This window comes from Elephas maximus, chromosome 4 (genome assembly GCF_024166365.1).
Source record: "Elephas maximus indicus isolate mEleMax1 chromosome 4, mEleMax1 primary haplotype, whole genome shotgun sequence".
Classification (NCBI taxonomy): domain Eukaryota; kingdom Metazoa; phylum Chordata; class Mammalia; order Proboscidea; family Elephantidae; genus Elephas; species Elephas maximus.
This window is the reverse complement of record NC_064822.1, coordinates 66,242,582-66,270,331: the sequence shown is the minus strand read 5'-3', so window position 1 is coordinate 66,270,331 and position 27,750 is coordinate 66,242,582. Positions and strand designations below refer to the sequence as shown.

General features: G+C 38.9%; 1 protein-coding gene across 2 annotated transcripts in view; it reads left to right on the top strand.

Annotated features, from left to right (window-relative positions):
• Positions 1 to 425: 425 nt before the first annotated feature.
• Positions 426 to 27,750, top strand: part of A2M (alpha-2-macroglobulin) — a 48,249-nt gene continuing 20,924 nt past the window's right edge. For both annotated transcript variants that reach the window (XM_049882399.1, XM_049882398.1), the window contains exons 1-17: positions 426 to 698; positions 3,253 to 3,436; positions 4,548 to 4,707; positions 4,874 to 4,926; positions 7,217 to 7,237; positions 7,517 to 7,685; positions 8,148 to 8,232; positions 9,590 to 9,710; positions 13,049 to 13,163; positions 13,316 to 13,425; positions 16,069 to 16,230; positions 17,853 to 18,080; positions 18,301 to 18,364; positions 20,871 to 21,013; positions 21,882 to 22,031; positions 25,379 to 25,543; positions 26,022 to 26,130. In XM_049882399.1, coding sequence (XP_049738356.1) covers positions 622 to 698; positions 3,253 to 3,436; positions 4,548 to 4,707; positions 4,874 to 4,926; positions 7,217 to 7,237; positions 7,517 to 7,685; positions 8,148 to 8,232; positions 9,590 to 9,710; positions 13,049 to 13,163; positions 13,316 to 13,425; positions 16,069 to 16,230; positions 17,853 to 18,080; positions 18,301 to 18,364; positions 20,871 to 21,013; positions 21,882 to 22,031; positions 25,379 to 25,543; positions 26,022 to 26,130 — 2,116 coding nt within the window. In that variant the 5' untranslated portion in view covers positions 426 to 621. The remainder of the gene's footprint in view (positions 699 to 3,252; positions 3,437 to 4,547; positions 4,708 to 4,873; positions 4,927 to 7,216; positions 7,238 to 7,516; positions 7,686 to 8,147; positions 8,233 to 9,589; positions 9,711 to 13,048; positions 13,164 to 13,315; positions 13,426 to 16,068; positions 16,231 to 17,852; positions 18,081 to 18,300; positions 18,365 to 20,870; positions 21,014 to 21,881; positions 22,032 to 25,378; positions 25,544 to 26,021; positions 26,131 to 27,750) is intronic.

The following is a 27,750-nucleotide window of genomic DNA, read 5'->3' as shown; positions in this document are numbered from 1 at the left end:
TCCTCATCCGCAATCCAGTAATAGCTCTACAGTAAAAGTCTATTAGTTGAATAAGGTGTTACTTCAACCCAGAAGCATTATCATTTCTGCAGAGGATTCCTGAATTCTGAAGCACCCTCAACATTTAAGTTAGGCATAGCTAATGGAGAACTTGCAGGCACAGTGACTTGTAGTGAGATGTCACTTTGAGCTGGCCATTGTTGCTCAAGCTGCAGCCTCCATTGTCAACTATGCAAGCAAGAGATGTGAATAGAGCCATAAAAGGCACTGGGAGGAGGTGGGGAAGGAAGGTTTGGAAAGGCCCTGATTAGCTGCTTTGCAGTAAAACTCAGAGACAGTGAGTGCTAACAGGAATGTGGATTTTATCCCTCCAGGAATTCTATTTAGCCTGCCAGGAATTAACCTTGACTGTAATTAGGCCATCACTGAGAGCAGTGACCCTTTCAGAAAATGTTTGGAAACCTCAACTTTGTTTAGAGACCTTGTGTGGGTGGAACTTCCTGTTTACACAGAGAGTGCCTCATAAAGTCCAGTTGCTCCGATGTGCTTTGGGGACCAGACTGAGTGCAGGGAGTAGGGTACGAAACAATCTGGTCTCCTCAGGTCCCTTCTCCCTGCAGCATGGCGAAGAAGAAGCTTCTTCATCCAAGTCTTATTCTCCTCCTCCTGGTCTCCCTGCCCACAGTCTCTGGAAACCCGTGAGTTCCACGCAGTTTGAATTTTGTCTTTTCCTTTATTTCATGTTTGCCTTTTGTATCATTCGTCTTTTCTATGAAACTGCCACTTTCTTTTCTCTGATGTCTCTTCCAACCATGAGGTTTTGTAACAATGTATTAATTCTTCTCTTATTCATAACTTTCCCTCCGACTCTCTGGACCTCTGAATCTCTACATTTCCTCTAAATTCCTTTTTAAGATGCATCGGAAATTGATACTTTTAAAGGAATCCATTTCCAGATCCTCGCATATATAAAATTCATTTTGATCTGCTTAAGGCTATGCTGTTTACCCTTTCTTACTTCCCTTTTCCGAATTGGCCATCTTCCACTTTATGAAAGACAAGCCTCTCCCTCCATCAGATCTTAAACTATGGAGCATTGCCCTGGGGTAGAAAAACCTCTAGCGTGCCAAATAAAGAACAATTAGAAATACCGGTGTTGATGTTGGGAAAGTGAAGGGGTTCTAATAACAAGGGAGAAAATCCTTTTTCAGGTCAGGTGGTGACAAATTCTTTGTTTCAACGTATTTAAAGAAATCATCTCATAGATGATTAAAAATAACTTTACGGGGCACTGGGTGATTCTCGGCATATAAGGCCGAGGAAGTTGCAAGATGTGGATGACAATATAACTGTGTTACCTCTCATTTATTTACTTATTTCCGTGAGCAATTTTTCTCCGTACTTACATCTACACAAGTCAGAATTAAGAACAGAATTAATGTTAGATCTCGTTGCATTCTTGCAATAAGAAATATTCATTTCTGGATACATAAATTGACTGGGAAAAAAACCCAGCTTATTATTATCATTAAAGATGTACTTCAAAAGAACATCTTTATTATATCTAATAAGTATGAATCAGAATTTGTAATATATTTATTTTGTTTTGATCAATTGTATACTGAGTTAAAAATAATTCTGAAGAAAATTTTTAACGCTTAAAATGATATACCAAAACCAAACCCACTGCCGTCGAGTTGGTTCTGACTCATAGCGACCCTATAGGGCAGAGTAGGACTGCCTGATAGAGTTTCCAAGGAGTGCCTGGAGGATTCGAACTGCCGACCTGTTGGTTAGCAGCTGTAGCACTTAACCGCTATGCCACCAGGGTTTTCTAAAATGATATCGTCACATTAAATTTAGAAGAAGACTTAAAGTTGAATGTATATACCCACATATAATATTGTATATATGTATGTGTGTATGTTATGCATATATACTTGCTAAAAAAGAAGTAAGAGTGACTCATAAAATATTTTGAAGCATAAAATCTTAGGATAAAGTTCTGTGCAGTAAGTGGTGTAGAAATTCAAGTTCGAGGAGGAAAAAAGGGAAGAAGTTCCTGAGATTAAAAAAAGAACTTAAAATATTTTAAAATAGATTGTATCGGGCATCCTATCACTATGGTATTTAAGATTTTATGAGGATCTTATAAAATAGTAATAGAAGCTTTAATTTAAATGTCGCAAGAAATAATATCTTTTGCTATTATTTAAACTTGAGATTACCAAACGGAACTTTCCTTGAAAATATGAAAGGAGTGCACAATGCCAAAAAAATTATTTTAGGAGTTCTGAGAGCAAGAATATTTGAAAACTACAGGGTCAATCTTATGTTATCCATGAGGGTATTGGGAAAGCTTCTGCCTTGTTCGTGAGTTACTAAGATCCAAACTTCAGTCACTAGAGGACCATTCTTTGGGGGAAGCTATTGTCTAGCCAGGAGCTGACAGGCAAATATTTAAATGCAAACATTCATGGTTAGGTAATACGCTAAGACTTGGTTAGTTGTTTACCACAACTGAGACTTTAAACTCTGAAGTAATGACTCACTCTCTTTGAACCTCAGATTCCTTATCTGTAAAATGAAAGGAAATACTTGCCATATCATTTTCACAAGGTTGTCAGATATATATCTTTTACCTCCTGTATATATAAATATATATACCTCAATATATGTCAAAATCTCTCTGTACAGATAGGTAGATAGATAATGAAAGTTCTGTAGATTGATTGGTTTTGTAGTAGCCACACACCTGTGAGCTTTCTTTTTAGAGTCAGATTAAACATAACTGACATTTAAAATTTGAAGTCAGATGCTTACATATTGGGGTTCCTTAAAGTGAGGCATTTAATATTTTTTAATATTTTTAAAGCCCACCTCAAGTGGAATGTTCACTGCATGGCAGTGCTGATGGAAAGGGGAAAGCATTCTCATGCATGCCACTTAACAGAAGAGATTAATTTCATTTTCATCTTGATGTAAAACTAATGATGGTAACAGTAATTGTTACGAAAAACCAAAAAAACAAAACAAACCTGTCACCGTGGAGTCTATTAGGACAGGGTAGAACTGCCCCAGAGGTTTTCCAAGGAGCAGCTGGTGGGTTCGAACTGCTGACCTTTTGGTTAGCAGCCTAGCTCTTAACCGCTGTACCACCACAGGTCCTTATGGAAGAATAGTGCTGTTGACAAGAATGTCTCTCTTCTAACTGAACTTGTCCCCTCCCCCCACCCCCCGCCACCTTCCCAGGCAGTATATGGTCCTGGTCCCTTCCCTGCTCCACACTGAGACCCCTCAGAAGGGCTGCCTCCTCCTGAGCCACCTGAATGAGACCGTGACTGTGAGTGCTTCCTTGGAGTCTATCAGGGGAAACAGGAGCCTCTTCACTGACCTCACGGCAGAAAACGACTTATTCCAGTGTGTCTCCTTCACTGTGAGTACCGCTGTTTGATTTAATATACTCAGTCCTATTAGTCAGGCCCTTAGGGATCTAGTGTTCAGTCAAGCTAAGGCTTTGAGAGGCCAATACGGACTTCAGGAAGCAATCTAAATGTTGCAAGTAAGTATAGCAATTAAGGAATGATGCATGAATTTCCAACCATGGGAGGCAGAAATATTTATAGGCATAATAAAAATCAATTTAACCCTGAGCCTGCATACATGTAGAGATAGCTATATAGAATTATACACACAACGTAACACAGTCAATATACAATGTTTTGTAAACCAGGATGTTTACAAAAGGCTTGCATTTGATTCTCTACGGTTTCACAGCAGTCACCATTTTATATGAAGCATAAAAACAACCCTAGCCTTAAACTACATATCCCAAATCTACAGCTCACAAAATTTATGTTGACGTTTCTGTCATTACCTTTCCTTCCCCCTGTGTATCGCAAACCTAATTTAAAAAAAGAACAAAAAATCAACTTAATAATCAAAACTCCTATTTGCAAACAAACAAAAACCAGTATGTGTTAGACAAAGATAGGATGTGACTTAAAAGCAAATTAGAAAAATCATTAATAAAGCAGATTAGGTCAAGACTCAACATGAGTTGTGGGTTGATAAGAACACACCATCCCACATTCTAAGAGCGAAAATTGAAGAAATTACCCTGAGCCAATGTTCCATATTGCTTCAGAGTTACCCACATGGGATATTTACAGCCTAGCTCCAACAAAAATATTGTAATTTTCTTTCTTGTAGTCTTAAAACATACATCTGCCCTGCCCTTTTACCATGTCACATCAACTTGGAAAATTTCAGCGTAAAGTTGAATCAATACTGTATTGGTTGAGCTATATGGAGATGCGGTTCTCATTCATAGCCTTTCTTACTGATGTATTTCCCTCCACCTTATGTTCTGTTCCCCAATTTGTAAAATGGAGAATTAATTCATATCCATGCAAGCTTTCCCTGGTGAGAACAAGGGAGAGAAGTTAAGTAAAAAAGAGTAAGATCTCAGGGAAGAAGTGGAGTGGGAAATGGGAAAGGAGACTTGCGAGGCTGAATGGGTTCTCAGGATCTGTCTCACATTTCAGGTCCCAAAATCTTCAGCCGATGAAGAGGTAATGTTCCTCTCTGTCCAAGTGAAAGGACCAACCCAAGAATTCAAGAAGAGGACCACAGTGGTGGTTAGGAATGAAGAGAGTCTAGTCTTCGTCCAGACAGACAAACCCATCTACAAACCAGGGCAGACAGGTATGAAGAGGCCCATAGTCAGGACAATTTCAAAAAGAAAAAGCTTCCTCACGCGCATATTTCCCAGCCAAAGTTCCTATAATTCTGGTGCCTTAATATCTTGTTTCACTGCCCTATAGGCCTGATTTAGGGTTTCTGGTTCTCATGGAAAATATTTCTGTTTCAGTAAAGTTTCGTGTGGTCTCATTGGATGAAAATTTTCACCCCGTGAATGAATTGGTGAGTCTCCTATTATCTACATAAAATCATTATTATCTGTATAAACAGGCTGAGAGCCTGTTTTTGGTGCTAGGGGAAGGAACAGGAAAAGAATCTAGTATCACTGACAATAATTTTTGGCATCACAATAGCACAAGATCCTCTTGCAAAAATTATTCAGGATCAAGAGTGGAATTAATTCTTTCTATCTTGATACTGGAAACCCTGGTGACGTAGTGGTTAAATGCTACAGCTGCTAACCAAGAAGTTGGCAGTTCAGATCCGCTGGGTGCTCCTTGGGAACTCTATGGGGCAGTTCTACTCTGTCCTCTAGGGTCACTATGAGTTGGAATCTACTCAACGGCAGTGGATTTGTTTTTTTTTTTTTTTTTTTTTTTTAATCTTCATACCAGGAGCCCTGGTGGCTCAGTAATTAAAATGGTCAACTGCTAACCAAAAGGTCAGAGGTTCGAACCCACCAGCCACTCCTCAGGAGAAAGATGTGGCAGGCTGTTTCTGTAAGGATTTACAGCCTTAGAAACCCTGTGGGGCAGTTCTACTCTGTCCTCACAGGGTCGCTGTGAGTCGAAATCAACTCAGTGACAATGGGTGTTCTTAATACTGGTTACTCAGTCAGTTGTCACACAATAAAACTTACTCTTTGGATTGTTTTTTATTAGTCAAATTGGAAGTATATATAATGAAAGCCCTGGTGGCACAAGGATTAAGCACTGGGCTGCTAACAGAAGGGTTGGTGGTTCAAACCCAACTAGCACCTCCGTGGAAGAAAGACCCAACAATCTGCTTCTGTAAAAGATTACAGCCATGAAAACCCTCTGGGGGCAGTTCTGCTCTGTCACATGGGGTCACTATGAGTCAAAATCATCTCTACAGCACCTAACAACAACATATTAGATAACAGACCCAGCAAACCTATCAAGGTGCTTTTGTTCAAATAACTTCTCAAAGATTTAGACTTTTCCTAAATGCACCTACCAAAATCTCCATTATGAGGTGAGATGAGGATAACCAACATTAGCTCCTCAAGACTGACACTTCATATTTATGATAAGGAACAACTCTTTCTGTTGTAATGCAGACATTAAACCAAAATCTTAATTTTTCCCTCCCAAATCTCTCCTTCACCATGCTTTCTTATCTCAACAAGATGGAATTCTTTTCTTCTAGCTCCCGAGACAAAATATTATGGCACAATTCTTGTTTCTTCTCTTTTTCTTACTCGCACATTGACTTTATCAGAAAAAGCATGTTGGCTAGACATATATCCAGACTCCATCTTAACACTTAGTCCTAGCCAACATCATCTCTAAACAAGATTATTACAATAACCTTGAAACTGTTCTTCCTACTTCTACTTTCACTCCTCTGTCTAAAGTCAGTCGCCTCATCCAACACTGTATCCGCTTAAACTGGCTTTATTTTTCTTCATGGCACTTACCACCACCTGATATAGTGACAGATACCCTAACTAGCTGCCGCGGAGCCTGTTCCAACGCATGGTGATCCCATGTGTGTCAGAGTAGAATTGTGTTTCACAGGGTTTTCAAGGACTGATTTTTTGGAAGTAGATCATCAGACCTTTCTTCCAAAGTGCCTCTGGGTGGACTCGAACTACTTACCTTTTGGTTAGCTGCCAAGGGCTTAACCATTTGCACCACCTAGGGACTCCAGATATAGATAAGGGCATAGATGTATTTGTGTTTTTTACTTCTCTGTCCATCCTTATTAAATGTAAGCTCCATGAGAGCAGATATTTTGTTCTTTTGTACACTGCTATTTTTTTTTTATATTCCCAGTACATAGAATAACAGCACATGAGAAGCACTCAATAAATATTAGTTTTAAAAAGTGAATATACATTGATAGAGGAGCTATTCCCATGCCTCCTCATTCCTAGAACTGTCTAAGAATTCTTTGGTCCATCTTAATAAAGGGATCTGATCACGGTTACTCGTAGTTCAGTTAATATTTAACTCTCAATCTGTAAATTGCATAGCAAAGGAATGTTCTTCACTGGGATGCTATAAGCCCTTAGGTAATGTCAGTAAATTCCATTCCTAATGAATGTCAGTGCACACATATATTTGTTGCTGATGACCTAGTAAGTTCTTAATGTCATTTATTAATTACTCAATTTGAATTAATTAAAAGTTCTGAGAAATTTAACCTAGTCTTCCTGTGTTTTACTACAGATTGATTTATTCTACATTAAAGCTGTTTTGCTTATAAGTCCGAGTTGAGAATATTTGAGAACAATTCTAAACTCTTTTCTTTCTCTCTTGTCTTTCAGATTCCTCTAGTATACCTTCAGGTAAGCAGCATGAAACATTTCATAATGTAAAAGAAAGCAATTAAATTTAAGGAAATGTTTTTATTTGAGATGTTTGTCCAATATCCCAGAAACTTCACTAAGGGAGAAGCCTTCAAACTCTTACATAGGGCTGAGGGATTATAACTCTTCTTCCCTCCCCAGCACCCACCGCCACCCCACTTGTCGTTTTTGTGAATAACATAGCAATTTTCATAGATTTCCTATATTATCTGTAATGCTCACAGGCTATTTTATAAAATATAAATTATTTATCCATAGGACTCCAAAGAAAATCGCATCACACAATGGCGGAATCTCCATTTAGAGAGCGGCCTCACGCAGTTGTCTTTCCCCCTCTCTTCAGAGCCTGTTCTCGGCTCCTACAATGTAGTGGTACAGAAGGAATCAGGCAGAAGAATAGAGCACCCCTTCACCGTGGAGGAATTTGGTATGGATTATGGGAAACCAGGCTACATGTTTTCTTTGTATTTAAACTTCTAGGACCTAGGATTTGAGTTTGTTTGGAGTCCTTCCATCTCCCATGGGCAAGAGTGAGTTTGGAGTAGAACCAATTATATCTAACTCCAACAAGGGCCATTGATGTTTTGTGAACAGGACTTCATATATACCTTGGTTAATTTTTGTAACAATTTTTAATCTCCCCCAAAAATGTAAACATCCTTGTTTTAGTGATGTCGTCCGTAATTCTTAAGGTTATAGTCATCTGTCATAGTCCTTCAGCCAGAATCTCCCAGAATCTCCATTAGAAAATAAGGTGCATTCGTTGGAAAGTAGAGCTACCTTTTTAGAGCCCTGAAATATCATTAGGGAATTGTTACAGAGAAGGTGAAAATATTAATTTTCCACAAGTTCGAAACCAATCACCAAATTCCTTGATCTCCATCAACAGTGCTTCCCAAGTTTGAAGTGAGAGTGACAATGCCAAAGATAATCACTATATTCGAAAAAGAGGTGACTGTGTCAGTGTGTGGCATGTAAGTTGATTGGTTTTTGTTGTTTTTAAATCTTTTGGGGGGAATTATTTAAAGGAGATTTACCATCTGGTATATTTTGGCTGGTTTCTCTTAACAGCAGTAACGGCACAAATACTTTAAGTATTTGGGAACACCCGCACCTCTAGAACTTCCTTCTTGTGTTGCTTTTCTATTTTTTCTTATTTTCTTTCATGTCCTTACTAGCATTACTGTCATGGGGTGGGGAACTGTTCCTAGAAAGGATATGCTATTAGTATTCATTCTGAAAGTGACAAAGCTAGCCACACACAAAAATGGGACAGTGTTGAAGGGTAGTGACTTTCCCTTCACCAAAAATAATCAATATATATTAGGAAGATAATTAACACAAGGATGCAGAGGGAATTCAGTCATCAAACAGATTATTTAACTTACCTAGCTTTAGATTCAGAATTTGTAGAGATAGGCATATAATCCAAATCTCATCTACTCATATGTCTACCTAAGGCATGCCACATACCATTCTGCATTGCCATGTTTGCTGTGGAGACTGAAATTTTCTCTCAGTATGATCCCTTCCAACCTTGAGATCCCATGTTTCCAAGATCCTATGCTGTCATCCCCAGCTGCCCAGCAGTAGCACTAGCAGAAAGAGTAAGGAGGCTGAAGAAACCAGTCCTACTTAAGGACCACATATGTAGGACACCTAGCTATTTAGCTGGGCCCCTGCCCTAGTGCCATCTCAGAGCAATGGCCACCAAGTTTATCAGCCCATGTAACTCGTGAGCCAAAGCTCTTGCAAACAGAGATACAGAGGACCTTTAAGATAGGGAAGGAGATGAAAACTCTTGAAAACACAGCAATCATCAATAACGTATTGATGGCACAATCCCATTTTTGTAAAAAGTAAAAGCGTATAAAGATAGAAATGGCTACTCATGGGGACAGGCTGATGAGAGGAGAAATACCATAGTATTAATAATTTGTATTCCTAGGTAGAACTGAGGGTGGTAGCTTCTTCTCTTTATTTTCTTGATATTTTTATTTGTTTGTTTTGTTTTTCCTCTTAAGAATCATTCTGCTACTGCAATAATAAAAATATTTTTAAGGATGAAATGGAAAAGAAAAAATTTAAGGTAAAAAGGCATGATAAAAGAAGAATGTAGTGATTTCAGCATGTTGCACTGGAGAGTTCTAAAAGAGAAGGGTCTTCACTCAGTTCACTGTGCCCTCAACACTGTGTGAGCCCTCAACACTGCAGGGATTAGAGGGAAGTATAGAGAATGAATATACTGTAGGTAAAGAGGAAATATAAATAGGTAGAAAATGGGGATATTCGATGTCTGCTTTGGTTCATTTGATAATGTTCTCATGACAGATACACCTATGGGAAGCCCGTCCCTGGAAAAGTAAGTGTGAGCATATGCAGAAGTTATAGCAACCCTTCTAACTGCTTTGGTGAAGAGTCGCAGGCACTCTGTGAGAAATTCAGTGAGCAGGTAGGTGGAAAACTGTTCGTTCTAGGGGCTAACCATAGAGAATTGTTGACAAGCAGTGAGTTGCAACATGGAACTCAGGAAGAGAATAATCTGGAAGAGAACTCTATGCTAGCTATTGTGATTTTTTTTTTTTAAATCAGTGACTTAGCACAATAAGAATTACTTATTTCTTATAATCATCCAATTATAAGAAATAAGTAAGTAATTGTCGTTGTTCTTGATCAGCCAAGCACCCAAAATGATGGAAGTTCAGCCATCTCCAATACTTGACACCCAAAGCCTCCTTGGTTGTCCACTTCTATGGAGGAAGGAGAAGAAACATACAACGCTTAACCACCTTGGCTAGGAGGGGGTCAGTTTTCTCTTTCGATGCACAAGAACCTGTCACTTGGCCCCATCCAGGTGCCAAAGAGCTAGAAAACAGTCCTTCAATGGCTAGCCATTTCCCAGGCACAGGTGTATTCTGAGGGAAGGAGAGCCAGGCTTTGGTGAAGAGTTAGCTGCCCGCTAGAGTAAGCTTATCCAGATATTTTTTTTACATCATTCCTATCTCATTCATTCTAGGGAACTTCAAATATTGAGGAATACAATTTTTAGCCAGATATTGTAGTGAAATGAAACAATAATTAGTCCCTAGAGAATATTTTTTGCATCCTCATCATAGAAAATCCCTAGGTAATGTTGTCAAGAAGTTCCTGGGTAGCACAAATGCTTAACAAACCAGCTTGACTATTAACTGAAAGGTGGGAGGTTCAAGTCCACCCAGAGGTACCTTGAAAGAAAGGCCTGGCAATCTGCTTTCAAAAACTCAGCCATTATTCTTTAATGAGATGGAGAAACAAGTCATCAACTTCATATGGAAGGGAAAAAGGCCCCGGATAAATAAGGCATTACTGAAAAAGAAGAACAAAGTGGGAGGCCTTACTTTACCTGATTTTAGAACCTATTATATCTCCACAGTAGTCAAAACAGCCTGGTACTGGTACAACAACAGATACATGGACCAGTGGAACAGAATTGAGAATCCAGACATAAGTCCATCCACATAGGAGCAGTTGATATTTGACAAAGGCCCCAAAACAGTTAAATGGGGAAAAGACAGTCTTCTTAACAACTGGTGCTGGCATAACTGGATATCCACCTGCAAAAAAAATGAAACAAGACCCATACCTCACTTCATGCACAAAAATGAGCTCAAAATGGATCAATGACCTAAATATAAAATCTAAAACGATAAAGATCATGGAAGAAAAAATAGGGACAACGTCAGGAGCCCTAATACGTGGCATAAACAGGATACAAAACATTATTAAGAATGCAGAACAAAAACTAGATAACTGGGAGCTCCTAAAAATCAAACACCTATGCTCATTCAAAGACTTCACCAAAAGAATAAAAAGACTACCTACAGACTGGTAAAAAGTTTTAAGCTATGACATTTCTGATCAGTGCCTGATCTCTAAAATCTACATGATACTGCAAAAAAACTCAAATACAAAAAGACAAATAACCCAATTAAAAAGTGGGCAAAAGATATGAATAGACACTTCACTAAAGAAGACATTCAGGTAGCTAACAGATACATGAGGAAATGTTCACGATCATTAGCCATTAGAGAAATGCAGATCAAAACTACAATGAGATTTCACCTCACTCCAACAAGACTGGCATTAATCCAAAAAACACAAAATAATAAATGTTGGAGAGGCTGTGGAGAGATTGGAACACTTATACACTGCTGGTGGGAATGTAAAATGGTACAACCACTCTGGAAATCAATTTGGTGCTTCCTTAAAAAGCTAGAAATAGAACTACCATAAGATCCAGCAACCCCACTCCTTGGAATATACCCTAGAGAAATAAGAGCCTTTACACGAACAGATATATGCACACCCATGTTTATTGCAGCAGTGTTTACAATAGCAAAAAGATGGAAGCAACCAAGGTGCCCATCAACGGATGAATGGATAAATAAATTATGGTATATTCACACAATGGAATACTACGCATCGATAAAGAACAGTGAGGAATCTGTAAAACATTTCATAACATGGAGGAACCTGGAAGGCATTATGCTGAGTGAAATTAGTTGCAAAAGGACAAATATTGTATAAGACCACTATTATAAGAACTTGAGAAATAGTTTAAACTGAGAAGAAAACATTCTTTTGTGGTTACAAGAGGAGGGAGGGAGGGAGTATTCACTAATTAGATGGTAGATAAGAACTACTTTAGGTGAAGGGAAAGACAGCACACAATACAGGGGAGGTCAGCACAACTGGACTAAACCAAAAGCAAAGAAGTTTCCTGAATAAACTGAATGCTTCGAAGACCAGCGTAGTAGGGGCAGGGGTCTGGGGACCATGGTTTCAGGGGACATCTAAGTCAATTGGCATAATAAAATCTATTGAGAAAACATTCTGCATCCCGCTTTGAAGAGTGGTGTCTGGGGTCTTAAACACTAGCAAGCTCCCATCTAAGATGCATCAATTGGTCTCAACCCACCTGGATCAAAGGAGAATGAAGAACACCAAGGACATGAGGCAATTACAAGCCCAAGAGACAGAAAGGGCACATCAACCAGAGACTACATCAGCCTGAGACCAGAAGAACTAGATGGTGCCTGGCTACAACCGATGACTGCCCTGACAGGGAACACAACAGAGAACCCCTGAGGGAGCAGGAGAGCAATGGGATGCAGACCCCGAATTCTTATAAGATCAGACTTAATGGTCTGAGACTAGAAGGACCCCGGTGGTCATGGCCCACAGACCTTCTGTTGGCCCAGGACAGGAACCATTCCCGAAGCCAACTCTTCAGACATGGATTGGACTGGACAATGGGTTGGAGAGGGATGCTGGTGAGGAGTGAGCTTCTTGGATCAGGTGGACACTTGAGACTATGTTAGCATCTTCTGCCTGGAGGGGAGATGAGAGGGTGGAGGGGGTTAGAAGCTAGCAAAATGGACACAAAAAGAGAGAGTGGAGGGAGAGAGCAGACTGTCTCATTAGGGGGAGAGTAATTGGGAATGTGTAGCAAGGTATATAAGGTATATATGTTTTGTTTCTGGGTTTTAGCAAGGCGTATATGGGTTTTTGTGTGAGAGACTGATGTGATTTGTAAACTTTCACTTAAAGCACAATAAAAATTACTTAAAAAAAAAATAACTCAGTCATTGAAAACCTTATGAGGCACAGTTCTACTCTGAAACATGTGGGGCCACCATAAGCTGAAGTCAAATCAATGGTAACTGTTTTTTTTTATGTTGTCAAAAAAAAAAAAATACTACTTATATGTCCATTATAATATGTATGATTTTTTTGTATTTTACTTCTCAGCTAAATAGCAATGGCTGCTTTTCTCGGCAAGTAAGTACCAAGATCTTCCAGATGAAGAGGCAAGGGTATGAAATGAAACTTCAGTTAGAGGCCAAGATCAAAGAAGAAGGAACAGGTTGGTGTACACCATAGGTATGGGAGAAAAACAGTGGACATTGATTTGTTTCCTTTGCCAAAGTATGAATTGAAAGAGAGAAGCTAGTATAAGAGATTCTGGGAGGTCATCTTTCCCAAAAAGAACTTATTTTTTTCTTTCTTTTTTTTTAGAGGTAGAATTAACTGGAACTGGGTCCAGTGACATTACAAGCACCATAACCAAACTGTCATTTGTGAAAGTGGATTCAAACTTTAGACAAGGGGTCCCCTTTTTTGGACAGGTAGAGTATTTTACAGTTCACAGATCAAATCATGTACTATAATTTAATAATCTCAACATAAAATCATGCTAAAATCATGCCTGGTTTAATGTTACCTGTTTATTAATACAAGCAAAGATATAAAACCATGTAAAAATAGTTCATTCCTCTGTAGATTTGTATATGAAATCTATAAAATTATTCTAAAGTACTATCAAAATTAGAAGGTTTTTGTTTTGTTTTGTTTTGGTTTGGTTTGTTTTGGTTTGGTTTTTACTTCTAGAACAGTGTTGTATGATGTCTTTCAACCTCCTTTTCATGGTTTACCAGGCGGTTTCGGTTTTTATGACATTTTCTTGTCAAATAACAAAATCCATGGTTGCCATTTACATTATTTTTCTAACACTAACTCTCTTAGTTATCTAGTGCTGCTATAACAGAAAAGGCACAAGTGGGTAGCTTTAACAAACAGAAATTTATTTTCTCACAGTTTTAAGAGGCTAGAAGTCCAAATGCAAGGCTGTAGCTCTGGGGGAAGTCTGTCTCTCTGTCTACTCTTGGGGAAGGTCCTTGTGTCTTTTCAGCTTCTATTCCTCAGTTCCTTGGTGATCTTCATGTGGTGTGGCATGGAGCTTCCCCCATCTCTGCTTGCTTCTTCTGTGCCTGATCTGCTCTTTTTATATCTCAAAAAGCAATTGGCTTAAGATACACCCTACCTTACGCTAATACTGCCTCATGAACATAACAAAGAAAACTTATTCTCATTTGGGATTATAACCGCAGGTATAGTGGTTAGGATTTACAATACATATTTTGGGGGGACACAATCCAGTCCATAACACTAACTTTGTATGGAAATGGCAGGGTAGGTGGCTTTAATTTTTATTTTTAAGCATTCAAGACTCTACTACACCTAGTGTTTCTTTCATGGATATAATATTTGCATTATTTTCTCTATAATAATATCTTTTAAAAGCTGTAAACACAGGAATAAAATACTGCTTTTTAAGGTTCCCAGATTTAATAATTATAGATTTTCTCGTGAATCTACAAAATATCTTCTATTGTGACTTTCCTATTGTGAGCAGATGTACAAATGGGTCTGAAACCAAAATTCTGAAATGGCAGTTGTACATACCTTAATGTGTAATTACTGTGTGAAGTGTTCTTAATGGAAATACTACAGGAATTCAGCTATGGAAGGTATAAAAGATAGAGGGGCTAATCTCAACAAAGGAGTGGTGGACTACATTTTAGAATGTTTTGATTGCACTGTGACGGTGAAAGTATTCAGACACTTTGGCTTCTCCCTAAAATGAAAAGTGTAGTCCATTTTTAATTTCTTAGAGGCATATTATCCTTTTCAAATATTTTATTACTGCTAAGTAACTATCCTTTAAAAACCAAACCTGTTGCTGTCAAGTTGATCCCAACTCATAGCAACTTGGAAATCCTGGTGGCATAGCGGTTAAGTGCTACAGCCACTAACCAAAAGGTCGGCAACTCAAATCCACCAGACACTCCTTGAAAACTCTATTGGCCAGTTCTACTCTGTCCTAAAGCGTTGCTGTGAGTTTGAATCAACTCAACGGCAATGGTTTTTTTTTTGTTTTGTTTTTAAAGTAACTATCCTATTAGTTGTAAGACTCTCTCACCTCAAGAGAAAGAATCAGAATATTGTGTCTATCCTTGTCCTTGTACATGCAGCAACTTAGGCTTTTTTAAGCAATCATAAATACTGAGCCAAGTCTGCTTATTGTGCTTCCTTCTGCCAAAAGCAGCTTACATTGCAAAAAGGTTCACCATCTTTCACAATCTGAACCAAGAAACTCATCTGCTGAGTTCAATATTAGTAGTAATTTGGCATTAGGCCTTTATTTAATATTGAGCGCCTCTTTTCAGTTTTACATTTTTCACATGGTAAGTACCTCATAAAACCTACCTGCCTTCTAAAAGGTTGATAATCTAGGATAAGAAGCAGTTGTCATGTATAAAACAACTAGAGAAGCCCACAGCATAATGTATTATCTATTGCTTACTTGTGCATTTATTATATTTCAGAACATTAATCCATAAGAAGTTAATGGTCTGCCACAAAATAAGTGGTTTGGTGCTCAAATAAATTTGGCTAATGATTTAAAAAGTTTTTGTTACTGTATGACTCTTGTGCTCTGTGACTCTACAAAAATTATACATAATAAACAGCATTTTCAAAATACCCACAGAACATTTTGTCAGGCCACCCTTATTATCACCCTCCTCACTCTCTATCACTGCTTTATTTTTCTTCTTAGGTTTGATTATTACTAAATAGATGATACCAGAAAAAACCAAACTTGTTACCAACGAGTCAATTCTAACTCATAGCGACCCTGTAAGACAGAGTAGAACTGCCCCATAGGGTTTCCAAGGAGCACCTGGGGGCTTCGACTGCCTACGTGTGTGTATCTATGCACATTATACATTACTTATTTAGCATCTATGTCTTTCGCTAGACTGTAAGCTCTCTGATGATAGTGACTTTGTTCTCTTCCCTGCTATAGTCCCAGTGCCTAGAATTGTGCCTTACCCATAGGAAGCACGCTATAGTATTTGTAGTAAAATGAGTGTTTGATCCCTGTTGAGCATTATCCATATAACTAATCCATAGGTTTTAATCTTCAGGTGCTCCTAGTGGATGGGAAAGATGTCCCCATGCCAGATGAACTCATCATCATCCGATCAGATGAAGCTGATTATGACTTCAATGCTACCACTGATAAGCATGGCCTGGTGCAGTTCTCCATCAACACCACCAACATTATGGATACCACCCTCACCGTCAGAGTAAGTTTAGAAAGAAGTTACCAAAGACGTGAAGTAACCTTGGAAACAAGGTTGCAACTTAAAAGTGATGAAATTTCCAAATTATATTTAGTCCTAAGGAAAGAAAAAACTAGAAATTGGAAGCCAACTTAAGATCAACTTTGCAAAAAGTTATAAAGACGCAATATAGGGTAGTGAGTAAAAGTGAGGGTTCCAGAATCAAATAAACTGCATAAAAATCCTGGTTCAACCCTATGTTAAGGGCAAATAACTAAAACTGTCTGTGTTTCATTTCCTTATCTGTTTTTGCCTCTTGGGGTTGTTATGAGGCTCAAATGATAGGATATACATTAAAGTACTTAGTAACTTAAATATTACTATAAAAACTCATTTTCACGTCATTAGCATTTAGTTTCAAAAAGAATATACTCCACAAACTATTGTTTTTATTTTTCTCATGATATTTGAATTATCTCCAGACGGCCTATTTATGCCCATACAATTTTCTTTGTATAACACAGAAGACCTGTATACATCAGTGTGGATGTAGATACACATATGTAGATATGTGGATACCCTTAATAGAAATTGCATAATAATGGTGATAGAAATCTCCTGTCTTAAGAAGTTTTCATGTTGGTGTAAAGGAGGGATAAAGAATATATTTTATTTACTCTGCTTTAAATAGATGGAATAAAAGCCCCTACCTCTAATAACTCAAAATTGAATGTTCACTCATTTATTCAATCAAGAAGTAGGCCTTGAGTGCTTTCTATGTGCTAGGTAGGCACTGTGCTATACCTGACAGTAAAAATGTTGTTTTTAAGGGCTCCCTCATCTTGATGATCATATATGTGTTACCACTAAAACATGTAATATATGTTACCACAAAAACATGTATAGAGATATGAACAACTTGTTTTGCTGGCACAATGATTCACTCATGCTACTTGGAGGTGTATGGATAAGGGTAGAAGAAGTTTGGAAAGAGCTAAGGAACAACTTCTCCATGGAAATATAAACCAAACATGACCTTTGAGGCTTAAGAGTCCAGAACCACAGGAAACATTAACAATAATCGACCCACTATGGCCCAAGAGATGTAGACTTCAGCGTATTCACCAAGTCAACTCTTTGAGCCAATGCTATTTACAGAAAATTTCTCAGGCCACTGAGGACTATTTTATTTATTCATAATACCCATCTGAGACAACTCATTGTAAAAGAAGCAATTACTTTCCGAAGATCAATTCTTCAGTTTCTGGAGGTTATTTACTCTCCTCAATGAGAAAAATTTCATAGTTCCAGTGTCTCTGCATAGATAAAGTAGCCTAAGAAATGTCAAACAAGCTAATCAGAGCAAAGGATGCCTCATTTTACACTCTCTGGAATATAAATTCCAACCCAAGAGCCTCTGCAGGGTAAAGACACAAACCTTGCTTTTATCTGATATTAACCAAAAATAAGGTCCCCTTCTCTCTCACTTTTGACTGTGGAGCAGGAGATTTCTAGTCACTCTTTAAGGTAAGACAACAAACTTTTGTAGTTTTATGAGAACATTGATTCTTTATGACATATAATCTATAAAATAATACTCCTTTTCTAATTCACTAGGTGAAAAAAAAAAATTTTTTTTTTTTCAGGTGAAACACAAGGATAATGGTCCCTGTTATGGCTACCAATGGCTGTCAGGAGAAAACAGAGAAGCACAACACACCGCTAATCGTGTATTCTCCTTAAGCAAGAGCTTTGTCCGCCTTGAGCCCATGGCTCATACCCTACCCTGTGGTCAAACTCAGAAGGTTGAGACACATTATATTCTGAATAAACAGGTCCTGGGGAATCTAAAGGAGCTCATCTTCTATTACCTGGTGAGAAGAGAGACTCATCTTTAGACAAAAGCTCTCTGTGGGGCAAGGATAACGAAGCACTTTAGACATTATCACTTTGATTTCTTATCCATGTTCCTCTTGAAAGATTGAACTCTCTTGGGGCTAATTATTACCAGCAGGCACACCACATAGAGGGCAACATTTGGGGTAAGATCTCTGTCAAGCAAATTAAATGCCTTTTTTATATCCTTTTATGCAGATTATGGCAAAGGGAGGCATTGTCCGAACTGGAACTCATGTACTGCCTGTAGATGGTGGAGACAGTGAGTATTCCCATAATCTTCACATTTCTGCCCCACCCTGACACATTTAGCCCTACACTGCAGAAATATCAGGAATATTTTCAAATAAAGAGAAAGACTTTTCATTTAACCTCAATAAAGAGGAAGTTGATGGGGAGAGGGGGCAATGAGTAATGTTTCTTTTTTTCACCTGTTATCAAGTATTTCTTTTCTTTCCTCTCCAAGTTATTTTAAATGTTGATATTGTTTTTTAATCTGTACTTCTGCCAAATTTTTAAACCATAAATATTCATGGAGCTTCTCTTTCTCAAAATGAAAGAGATTTAAGAATTTTTTTAAAGAATGGAGGGAAGGGAAATTAAAATTGGGGGATGTCTTCTATGTACTAGGTTTTGTGCCAGGTCACTTACATCTTTATATCTTATCTCTTCTTTGAAGATAGTTATGATTTATGAAGAGTTAAACTGGGTACTTCCACCATTGAACTGGACGCTCCCTGTGAATATGGAACAATATAAGCCTATGATAGCTTCACCTAGTCAAACACAGTCTAAAAGATAACTTACTAGAAAATGATCAGTGAACTACTTTTTTATTGCTCCTTCATAGCAACACAGAAGTATCGTAATTCTTACAAAAGCGTAATGCAACCTCTGAAAAATTTACGTAGGCATCAAAAATAACTCAAAAGGCCATGTAAGAGGCTTAGGGGGCAGTGAGTCTAAGTCAATAGTGGTAGAACAATTCAGAGAAGGGTGGTGAGAATATTTGCACAACTTGAGGAATGTAACCAATGTCACTGAGTTATACATGTAGAAATGGTCGAAAGGGTATATTTTCACCAAAATAAAAATAAACAATAGTTTCATGAGAAATCCCAGTTACCTGGCTTACTAACATGTTCCGTGCTTCTGTTCTGCCTCCTAGCTCATTGTGTAGTGCCTGGGTTCTTCGGGGTTTGCAAGCAGTCATCCATAGCACAGGGATTGGTGTCTGTTTACCTGAAGCAACAGAAGAGGAAAGAGAGTCAGGAATAGGAGGAGGATATGAAATGTATGACTGGTTGCCTTCATGAGCAATTGCCTCCTTTACTGTGGGACCAGAGGCACTGGATGGTGCCCAGCTACCACTGATGACCATTTTGATCAGGGATTCCATGGAAGAATCCTGGTCAGAGGGGGGAAGGTGCAGGACAGAATTTTGGATTCTCATTGGCTCTGGACTTTTTGGGGCCAAGGAGGGTGGGTGCACCCCTGAGGCTATTTCCCTGACATAGTCTTTGAACCTTGGACCAAGGGTTTCCCCTGGAAATCTTGGAACTAAACAGTGGTTTAGCTTGACTGGCAAAGGAGGTCTGCCTTTAGCTTTGTGCTCTTTTGAGAACTGTCTGTGTGAGATCAGGTTGACAGCAGCAACTCAGGGGATTAGATGGGAACCTTGCGGGGCAGTGAGTTTGTGTTGGTGGAGGAGGAAGAGCTCAGAGAGGGAAGGTGAGAGTGGTTGCATGGCTCAAGGAATGTGGTCAATGTCACTGGATTGTGCCTGTGGAAGCTGTTGGATTGATGGGTGTTTTTCTGTGTATGTTCTTGGTGACAACAGCAAAATAAATAAAATTTAGGAAAAAATATATAAGTAAATAACTTCTAAAACCCACTGCTGTTGAGTCGATTCCGACTCCTAGCGACCCAATAGGACAAAGTAGAACTGCCTCATAGGGCTTCCAAACCTGTAAGTCTTTACAGAAGCAGACTGTCACATCTTGCTCCCGCGGAGCAAGCTAGTGAGTTCAAATCACCAACCTTTTGGTTAGCAGCCAAGTGTTTAATCACTGCACTACCAGGGCTCCACATAACTCCTAAGAGAGCATGATAATTCTCTTAGGAAGAAAAGAAAAATAGAACATTTGGTTCACAGAAGGTTAGAGAGGATATAAGCATAAATACAATTTTTAAACTGTCATTAAAGTACACATCACAACTTCACATTCTATTTCCCTTCTCTAGCAGGAGTCCCTAGGTGTTGCAAATGGTTAAGCACTCCACTACTGCCCAAAAGGTTGGTGGTTCAAACCAACCCAGAGACACCTCAGAAGACAGGCCTAGCAATCTGCTTCCAAAAAGTCACAGCCTTAAAAACCCTATGAAGCAGTTCTACTCTGCACACATGGGATCGCCGTGAGTCAGAATCGGCCCAACAACTAAAAACAGTGTAAGGTCTAGACTGAACGGTAGCCAAGCAGACCTCTCCATTCTCTGAGACAGTATCAGCTAAAGCTTAAAGTGGTAAGAAATCCATATATGATCAATGAAGTGAGACAGTGCTCTGACAAAGTTTTTTTCTAAAGCCAGAGTTCTTAGGGGCAGTCATCCATTTATTGCATCTACCGTTTATTATAACTACTATTACAGCTACTAATAGGAACTGTCATTAATCAGACCAGGCTTCTAAAATGACTTGTGCAATAGACTCATTTCAGCTCCGGGGAGATGTCTAACCCATGATCATGTCCTCTCTTTCTGTGTTCCAGTGAAAGGCCATTTTTCCCTGTTAGTCCCTGTGGAGTCAGACATTGCTCCCACCGCTCGATTGCTCATCTATGCCATTTTACCTGATGGAGAAGTGGTTGGGGATTCAGCAAAATATGAGGTTGAAAATTGTCTGGCCAACAAGGTAGGTATTTTACATCATAAAATTTTCAACATTTAAAACTAAAAGTTACTATCAGTATCAATTATTTTATACATGAGGGCATTGAGACCAAAAGGGTTAAATGAATTCCCCAGAGACATTCAGCAAGATAATGGCAGTGTCACACTAAGAATCCAACTAAGAATCTATGTTACCTGATTCCTAGTGCAAAATCCTCATGTATATAGCATTGTCTTTTATCATATGATCCAATTCAGAGTATCCTGTTTCTTCTGTGATGAAATGCTATATATGCCAGTTCTTAAGACTACTAAAGAGCAAAAAAAAAAAGCAGAAGCATCTAAAATAAAAAAAACCACTGCCATCGAGTTGATTCTGACTCATAACGACCCTATAGAATAGATTAGAACTGCCCCATAGGGTTTCCAAGGCTGTAATCATTATAGAAGCAAACGGCCACATCTTTCTCCTGTGGAGCAGCTGGTGGTTTCAAACTGTTGGCCTTGTGTTTAGCAGCCAAGCACTTTAACCAGTGTACCACCAGGGCTCCTTCAAGTGCATCTAGAATCATTTATATTCCATCTGCAGGTAATGAGCACCTCACCACGAATTAAAGGTCAAAAATAGGCACCTCAAATTAGTAATTTATAACAATAAATATGATGGCTCAAGTGATTGTTGAGAATCAGAGCAAAGTATTGTACTTTGCTTGCTCTTGAAATCTAGACAGAGGGAAGGGGGCAAACATCTCAGGACTGACATGGTGCCAACCACCATAACATCAAAGAAAGTCATCATGCATTGAACGTAAGGGTCACTCGGGATAGAGGGTGAATACATTGTTCAATAAGGAAATGTGTTTTTCTCGCCTTTCCTCCCAATTCCACAGGTGGATTTGAACTTCACCTCAGCACAAAGTCTTCCAGCCTCACACATCTACCTGAAAGTCTCAGCTTCTCCTGAGTCCCTCTGTGCTGTCCGTGTGGTGGACCAAAGTGTGCTGCTCTTGAAGCCCGAGGCTGAGCTTTCCCCATCCTCGGTGAGTTCCTGCCAGCCTCAGGTGTCAGAAAGGGCCATGCAGAGGCTCAGAACAAGAAGAAATACCTACCGCTGGATTCAAAAAACCAAACCAGTTGCCATGGAGTCGATTCCAACTCATGGTAACACCATATGTTTCAAAGTAGAATTGCGGTCATAGGGTTTTCAAGGTTATGACCTTTCAGAGCAGACTGCCACACCTTTCCTCCGAGTTACCTCTAAAAAAAATGGGTTCAAATTGCCAAACTTATGGTTAGTAGTCAACTGCTTGCAGCACCAGGGCCTCCATCTGAGAAGGATAAAAAAATAAAAACAAACCTGTTGCCATCCAGTCTATTCTAACTCATGGTGACTCCATGTGTTACAGAGTAGAACTGCTTCCTGGGGTTTTCTGGGCAGTAGTCTTTATGAAAGCAGATTGCCAAGCCTTTCTTTCCCAGTGCTACTGAGTGGGTTCCAACCAACAACTTTTAAGTTAGTAGACAAGTGCAAACTGTCTTTCCAACCCAGGTACCTCCAGAGTAGGATACCAAAAAACCAAGCTCACTACCGTTGAGTCTCTTCCAACTCATACGGAGCTTATAGGACAGAGTAGAACTGCCCTATAGAGTTTCCAAGGCTATAAATCTTTACAAAAGCAGACTGCCACATCCTTCTCTGTGGAGCAGCTGGTGGGTTCAAACATTTGGTTAGTGGCCAAGCATTTTAACCAGTGCACCACCAGGGCTCCTGTCCTGAGTAGGATAACCAAAAAAAGACCAAACCCATTGCCATCAAGTTGATTCCGACTCATAGCAAAGTTCTAGGACACAGTAGGACCGCCCCCATAGAGTTTCCAAGGAGCACCTGGTAGATTTGAACTCCTGACCTGTTTGTTAGCAGCTGTAGCTCTTAACCACTATGCTCCAGGGTTTCCTGAGTAGGAGAAGATCTGTTAAAATTACGTTTATCTAGGATTTGACAGTTTTTAGCTTTTTTATGTGAACTTTTTTCTGTGAGATATATATAAAAATATGCCTTATATACTAGATAAAAATACTATGTTTTATATACATATATGCATATATGTGTTATATATACATATATTTTATATATATATATATAAACCTGCTGCTATTGAGTTGATTCTGACTCATAGCAACCCCATAGGACAGAGCAGAACTGCCCCTTAGGGTTTCCGAGGCTGTAAATCTTTACGGAAGCAGATGGCCACATCTTTCTCCTACAGAGCAGCTGGTGGGTTCAAACCACCGACCTTTCAGTTGGCAGCTGAGTGCTTAACAGTTGTGTCACCAGGGCTATACATGGTAGCCAGTAAATCTAGAACATACTTTTTGAAGAAAAATAAAGCAAAGATGGGAGATGGGGAATATTAAGAGGAAGTCGCTTTTGAGAAAGTGTCTATCATCACACTACTCATTTTGCTCAGCTGTTCTTGTCAATCAGTTTTGGGCTCCTATGAATACAGTACATTCCCTCTATCAACATTTTTATGTGTTTTTTTTTTTTTACTTTTCCTCTTCAAATTAATTTGAAAGCATCATTTTTAATACTTTACAGTGAAAGTTATATGTACTGTGTGAAGATCCTGAGCATTCTGTTCCCATGAATGATATATAAGAAAATACTATCCTGTCCTATACGCAGGATAAATACTTTTTCATCAGCCTGTTTAGAACATGGCATCCGTTACTTTGTTATATACTGTAGTTGCTAACCACAAGGTAGAAATGAAACTGTCCTTTCATTCTATCATCACAAACCCTTATAAAAAAAACAATGTCGCAAATATGTTGTTGCTGTTGTTAGGTGCCTTCGAGTCATTTCTGACTCAGAGAGACCATAGGTACAATAGAATGAAACACTGCCCAGTCCTGCACCATCTTCACAATCGTTGCTATATTTGAGCCCATTGTTGCAGCCACTGTGTCAATCCATCTCGTTAAAGGTCTTCCTCTTTTTTACTGACCCTTTACTTTACCAAACATGATGTCCTTCTCCAGGAACTCGTCCCTCCTGATAACATGTCCAGAGTATGTAAGGCAAAATCTTGCCATTCTCACTTCTAAGGAGCATCCTGGCTATACCTCTCCCAAGACAGATTTGTTGTTTCTTCTGGCAGTCCATAGTATATTCAGTATTCTTCGCCAACACCATAATTCAAAAGCATCGATTTTCTTCTGTCCTCTTTATTCATTGTCCAGCTTTCACATGCATATGAGGAGATTGAAAACACCATGGCTTGAGTCAGGCACACCTTAGTCCTTAAAGTGACAACTTTACTTTTTAATATGTTAACAAGGTTTTTTGCAGCAGATTTGCACAATGCAGTACATCGGTTGATTTCTTGACTGCTGTTTCCATGGGCATTGATTGTTGATCCAAGTAAAATGAAATCCTTGACAACTTCAATCTTTTCCATGTTTATCACGATGTTGCTTATTGGTTCAGTTGTGAGGATTTTTGTTTTCTTTATGTTGCATTTTTTTTTTTTTATGTTGAGGTGTAGCCCATATTGAAGGCTGTAATCTTTGATCTTCATCAGTAAGTGCTTCAAGTCTTCTTCACTCTCAGCAAGTGAGGTTGTATCATGTACATATCGCAGATTATTAATGTGTCCTGATGCCTCGTTCTTCTTCATATAGTCCACCTCTCAGATTATTTTCTCAGCATACAGACTGAACAAATATGGTGAAGGATACAACCCTGAAGCACAACTTCCTGATTTTAAACCATGCAATACCCCCTTGTTGTGTTTGAATGACTACCTCTTGGCCTAGGTACAATGTTCAGGCAATGTTTCACTACTATTCATAAGGTTTTCATTAGCCAGTTTTTCAGAAGTAGATTGCCAGGTCCTTTTTCCTAATCTGTCTTGGTCTGGAAGCTCTGCTGAAACCTGTCCACCATGGGTGACCCTGCTACTATTTGAAATACCGGTGGCATAGCTTCCAGCATCACAGCAACACGCAAACTACCACAGTATGACAAACTGACAGATAAGTGGTAGGTCTAAATTTAACAGACTTCAATTTCTCAATTAATAAAGTTGTTTTTAATTCTAGTGTGGAGTCTAGCATTTTCCTTGTAACTGTATAACAAAGTATTATGACCCTTGAGTACTTAGGTGGGATGATTTTTTTCCCCTAAAATTCTTAAATATCTTCAAAATAAAAACACTGTTTGGAGAAAATGATCCATAACTTCTCTATAAATTATCAAAGCAATAGGAACACTAAAAAAAAAAAAAAAGATTGGTGGTGATTATTTCTTGTTCGTTTATCCTTGCACTTAAAGAAAAAAACAACCACAAACGAGTTTTCCTTTTTGCCCTTTGAATTTGTACAGGTTTATAACCTGCTACCCGTGAAAGACCTAACTGGGTTCCCTGCGAGTTTAAATCAGAATGAAGATGATGGAGACTGTGTCGATCACCCTAATGTCTATATTAATGGAATCACGTATTCCCCAGTGGAAAACACAAATGAAAAAGATATATATAGTTTCCTGCAGGTAAATTACTATATTATAGACGGTCAGTTCTTAATGTTAGTAAAATATTATATATGGAAAACATTAGTTATTTTAATGCCTTCATAGAATAAACCCATTGCCATCAAGTCAACTCTGACTTATGAGGATAATGGACACAGAGAAGTCAATTGCCTTCCCCAATGTTACTGATAGCAATAGGTGTGCTAATAGTGACAGGGCCAGGGCTGGAACTGTTTGGACTATTAATCAAAAATAAAAAAAAATTTTTTTAACTGAAATTGCTTTGTGATATCAAAACAATTACCGTGGAAAGAGTTTAAAGAAGAGAATGAAATTACCTTTATAAATATACTACTATTCCTTCTATAGATATGAACATTAAAAGTTTAATATAAAACTAAGTCGATTATATTTGTTAAATTTAATGTAAAGAACTATGTGTCTATATATGTTTTATAATATTTATGTACTGATTAGGTAATGATTTCCTTTACAGGACATGGGTTTAAAGGTATTCACCAACACAAAGATTCATAAACCCAAAATATGCCCACAGTCTCATCATTATGCAAGGCAGGCATCCAGACTAGTATTATCTCCTCCAGGTAAAGTAATAATAATAATAATTGTCTAATATTGAACCAAGTAAAAGAATTTAAAAAGATAAAATGTGATAAGATGAACAAAGGAGGATTTGTAATGCAAATATATTAAGTTTCCTTAATCAGGTTCACCAGCAATACAAACTCAAGTCTCCTGATTATACTGTGGTGTAATGGATCGCTTTTGTGTGGCCTTTCTTGCCATGGTCTTGTAACTCCCACCCAAGTGATCGAGTGCGACTGTGTAAATAAGGTAATTGTGGCCCGCCAACGGGAATGGTCAGTTTTGCCATGCCCCTGGGCTTAAAACAGAGCCAATTCTAGAGCAGCAAAAGGATCTCGCCACTACCAAGAAAGAACAGCCAAGAATGGAGCAGTGCTTTGGACCAAGCATCCCTGCACTAAGAAGCTCCTGGAACCAGGAGACCTAGAGAGAGAGAGCTGTAACACCAGAAACGGCAAGATGGTGAGAAGCAGCGGCGAAGAAATGGCAGCAACAGAGGAAGCAGAACCAGGAGACTGGCAGAAGACAGTGTGGTGGGCTTCTCAGCCCACTGAGTGCGAAAGCTGAGTGCTTCAGGCAGGAGGCTTGCTGGCCAAGCAGGGTGCCCTGGGCACTTATCAGCAGAGCTAACACTTGCATAAGCAAGGCAGAGGCTCGGGGGCCAGAGAGAGGCGTGCCTTCAGACACGCTGAGAAGAGGCTGTCCTAATGGAAGAATTGTATCCCGAGTGTTCCTGAACCTGAACTGTAACCTGTAACCCTAAGAAACCCCATATTAGCGAGTATTATCTGTGAGTCCTGTGTGGCCATTGCAATGAATTGTCAAACCCGGTAGAGTAGAAGAGTGCCATGGGAGGGACCGTGGTGTGAGAATTGGTAAAGATGGCAGAGAAAGGAGGCATGCCTGACCTCCACTTCATAGTAATCAGCCTTGGGGTGTTGATTTTGATTCTCCTTCCCCCTTGTGAAGTTGGAGGAGGTCGGACACTCCCCCCACACCATCCTTCCAATGTCAAACACACCTACATATACAAAGCTGGAGAAAATATAAACCAGATTGTGAAAAGTGCTTTAAGAGAGATGCAGAGGTACAGAATGAAAAGATAAAGAATTAATCCTGATTGTGGAATCAGAGAAGTCATTTAAAAAGAATCTGCATTTGATAAATGGAAATGTGTGAGGTAAAAAAGGGAAGAGAACTTTTCTAGGCACAAGATCGGTGTGAGGAGAGATAGAAAGTTTTCAAGGCGGCACTGCATTCTCGCCAGTCAAGTAAAAAAGCTCTTCAACTTCCCGTTATACCTACAGTTTCGCTCCCATCAAGTTATACCACAAGCCCATCAGTAAACATATTTCTTCCATGGCTTGACATCATGGTGAAAATGATTTTGGGCAGGGCCCATGGCTAAGAACTATTGAGGAATAGCAGTGGTGTGTCCAACAGAGGGCAAGAGAAGTTTGTATTAGTCAGTGATTTAAATGTCCCTCATAGTAGAGATGCAAAAGGAGCATAAATTATGGGAAATATAATGAAAGGAAAGCAAATTTCAGCTGTGTTTTGTGGGTTTTGTTGACATCGTTGTTGTTTTTCTGTGAAAGAAAGATAGCAGTAGGCAAATA